Here is a 3657-nt window from a genome sequence, read left to right as displayed (position 1 = left end):
CCTTTGTGACCTTCTTTGGTAAGACACTAACATTTCAACATATTTTTTGTAGCCTTTCACATTAAATGGCTGTCATTTTGCAAAACAAAATCTGAATACGTAGGAAGAGTTCTGTTGTGTACACGTTGTTTGCCAGAGAAGGAATTTATATCTATGCTCCCCCCATCCTCCTATATACGTGAGGTGTGTGACTTAGAACACAACACCTCCCTTATTTAGGGCTTACCTGCCATCTGTCAGTGAGTGAGTCGATTCTAGACAGTCTCTGAAAGGCTCCCAGTCCAGGAGCTGGTGATGCTCTCCTCAACACTAAGCACCAGGAGAAAGGAGCCGAGATGACAAATGTTCGTGGTCTTGGAGAGAGGCCTCAGCATATTTTTTAGCCTGGATCCTTCCCAGAGGCCTGACATTTTTGCTACCTGAGCCTCACCTCACAGATAGTTTCCAACCAAAATTGGGGCTAAATGGTCTGAGGACAAGAAGATATATGTTTGTGAAATGCATGGAGAAGGTGGGCAAGCAGGAAGGTGTGTGGGGACAGATAGCAGGAGTGGGTTTGGCGGGGCCCAGTGGGCAGGGCAGGGACACAGCAGCCACCTGCGAGCAGGTAGAGCAAGCCACCTTGGTGGTCTGGATGGGCTCTGTCTCTCTCTCTTGGCTTCCAGGTAATTGTTCTGGGGCCTGGGGCCTGACTGTGGGGTGACACTGAGTTCAACAGAACCACTGCCCATTCCGGCCCCACCTCTCACCAGGAAACGCCTCCCCACCGCAGTGACCACATCCCCCCAGGTTGCCTTGGAAACACTCTGCGGGGGCTGGGAGATCCAGGGCACAGTTGCCCAGCAACAGGTGGTGCCCTCCCTTCCGCCCTCATCTGAGGCAGCTGCCCTGCACCCTTGGCTCGCACAGGGAAGAGCGGCTCTGAGGGCGAGCCAGGAGCCCAGAGACTGACTGAGGTGAGGTGAGGAATGCAGGAGGCCCCTGCAGGTGGGGGACCTGGGGGACAGCCAGAGTCAGGCAGAGACTGGGCAAAGCCAGAGAGGCGGGGACAGGTGCAGAGGTGGCACCTGAGACCTGGCACAACAGCAAACTCAGGGGAGACTGCAGAGAACAAGACCAACTCCAAGGAGAGTTGTGAGGGCAAAGGAGCACTCAGGGCGCCGCGGAGGTGGCCGGGAGCGGGGCCCACACGCAGGGGCAGAGCTGGGACGGAGGCTTTCATTTCCTCACCCAGCACTTCTTCCAAGCAAGACATGAGCGGGCTGAGACAGGAGGAAAGAAGTCCTTGGGTTCTTTGAGTTTGAGTTCAGTTTTGTCTGAGGCACCCTGGAGTCTGGGAGGAAAATGCAGCTTCCAGAAAGGGCCTGGGGATTCTGAACAGGAGGTCCTGGCTGCAGACTGAGGTGGGCCCCATCTCTCTGGCCATCTGGCTCCTTCCCGCCGTTTCTGGGTCCTCCAGGCTCCTCTGTCTGCCTGGGTCTGTTTCTCCAGCCAAATGTTGCTGAGCCCTGCTCCCCTGGCCCCTCTCTCTCCTGATCATGCCAACCCTGTCTCATGTGCTTCCTCTCCTGACCCCGTCTCTCCAGATGCCTCCGACCCCAGAGCAGCCCTCTGGGCACATGGAGGGGCCCCCTGCATCAGAGGCTTCCTCATGGCCCCCGCTGCCCTGCGGGCCCTGTGTCCCCATCATGCTGGCCCTGGCCGCCCTGGCTGCTGTCTTCCTCCTGACCACAGCCGTGTTGGCCGAACGCCTGTTCCGCCGCTCCCTCCGCCCAGACCCCAGCATCTGCGCACCCACCCTGGTCTGGCGCCCGGGAGGAGAGCTGTGGATTGAGCCCACGGGCACCCCCCGAGAGCGCTCCGAGGATTGGTACGGCTCCGCGGTCCCCCTGCTGATGGACCGGGCCCCAGACCCGCCCACCCAGGGGGGTGCCTTGGAGGCACGAGTGACAGCCCCACCTGCCCCTTCAGCCCCATACTCCCCTCCCAGCTCCTTGGTCCCCCAGACCCCACCAAATGCCTCAACCCGTAGCACCTTCTGGAGGCCCCAGGTCTGGGAGGAGAGGCCCCACACCCCAGGCCTGGTGAGCTGGGCTGAGCCTGAACAGAGGCCAGAGGCCAGTGCATATCCAGGGAGCCCCCAGGCCCGGAGGCTGCGTCCAGGAAGCCCTGATCCTGAGTGGGGCCTCCAGCCTCGGGTCACCCTGGAGCAGATCTCAGCTTTCTGGAGGCGTGAAGCCCGGACCAGCGTGAGTTTCTGAATCCCCAGGGCCTGGAGGACTGGCCTCCCAGAGACCCCTGGGGGAGGCCCAACCTCAGAGGGATCCTAAGACCCTGAGGCCCCGGGAAAGAATGCCCCTCCCAGGCCTTTTACTTCTGGATTTCGGCTCCCCTGGATCTGGGCCTGGGCAACCTGGGTGTGGACAGAGCCTGCGCTGTGGGGCAAGCTCAGAGGTGCCTTTTCTTAGCTGCCCAGGGCGGTGGCTTAGAGAACTGGAGTTGGGGCCAACTCTGGGCCAGAAACTGCCAAGATCACATTCCAGATTAAGAACTCAAGGTACCAGAAGACAGGAAAGAGCATCAACGCAGCGGCTTCCACCCTCCTTCAGTGTGTACCTAAGATGCTGACATTGGAGTGAGGGTCCCAAGGATGCTGAAGAACAGAGTGTGGTGATGACAAGTGTCAGCCGTGCTAGCAGGAGATGACAGGAATTCAGCTTCCCAGAGCCACATCATCCCTCCAGAAAAACACATACAGAGAGGTCAAGATCAGGCAAAAGAGCATCTTATTACATATAAACTGTGGCTTTGACCCCCACCTCGCAACAAGAGGCCATCTCTTGCCTGCACCTGGGACCCAGAGTCGCAAAAGGCCAGCGGGCAGCATGTCCTCTTGAGACCGCCGCATCTCAGCCCTCTGGATCTTACCCTTCCACGGTGAGGGAAGCCCAAGCCAAGGAGATCTGAGTTTGATCCAGTGTGGAAAGGAACATTCTCCCAGAACGTGGCCCCTGGCCGTCTTCCCTCCCAGCTTCTTGGAGTGCACTGTCCAGAGAGACAGAGTTGCCCCAAGACAGGCTTACTTATGAGGCTCCACCCCGCAAAAATGGAGCCCCTATATCTGTATCAGCTGACCTCCCCTCTGGGCGCAGAGCCAGGTGTTGGGGGGAGGCGAAGGAGTTTCCATTCCCTGGGCTCTGACTTCTCGAACCTCAGTCCTGAACGTTAGGATTTTGCCATGTCAGTTACCACCTGTACTTTATATTTTTCTTTAAATTGGTTTACTATTTGCTTAATAAATTCATTTTACAAGGAATCTGTTTTGTATCACTTCTGTATGTAAATGGAAAACCAAATATCACTTGTCAGAAATAGAAGGTAAAACATGGAAATAAATACAGTGTAAACAAAGGTATATAGTTCTAAGTAGACATTGTTTCCTGGTGGAGGCATTGACCCAGAGATCTGCTCTCTCTTTGTCAAAAGGCTCAGCAAGTATTAGGAAAGTGTTAGACATTCTGGTGCCTCCCTGAGACCACCCCTGAGAAGTGCTGTAATGCATGAGAGCCCTGCATGGGGAGCAGCCATCCTGTGCTACTTAATGCTGGCCAGGAATCCACCCCAACCCCCGCCACCAAGTTCACCCACACCCCGAAA

General features: G+C 56.8%; 1 protein-coding gene across 1 annotated transcript; it reads left to right on the top strand.

Moving 5' to 3' along the window:
• Positions 1-886: 886 nt before the first annotated feature.
• Positions 887-3316, top strand: LOC308628864 (transmembrane protein C16orf54). The gene is made up of 2 exons (XM_081256221.1): positions 887-956; positions 1587-3316. The coding sequence occupies exon 2, from the start codon at positions 1587-1589 to the stop codon at positions 2259-2261; it is 675 nt and encodes a 224-aa protein (XP_081112347.1). The 5' UTR covers positions 887-956; the 3' UTR covers positions 2262-3316.
• The last annotated feature ends 341 nt before the right edge of the window (positions 3317-3657 follow it).

Source organism: Mesoplodon bidens, assembly GCF_964165515.1.
Source record: "Mesoplodon bidens genome assembly, chromosome: 15".
NCBI classification, from domain to species: domain Eukaryota; kingdom Metazoa; phylum Chordata; class Mammalia; order Artiodactyla; family Ziphiidae; genus Mesoplodon; species Mesoplodon bidens.
Note: the sequence above shows the minus strand (reverse complement) of the source record. Positions and strands in the feature narration are given on the sequence as shown.

Coding starts and splice junctions, on each gene's coding strand:
- LOC308628864 (XM_081256221.1), top strand. CDS start 1,587: ATGCCTCCGACCCCAGAGCAGCCCTCTGGGCACATGGAGGGGCCCCCT.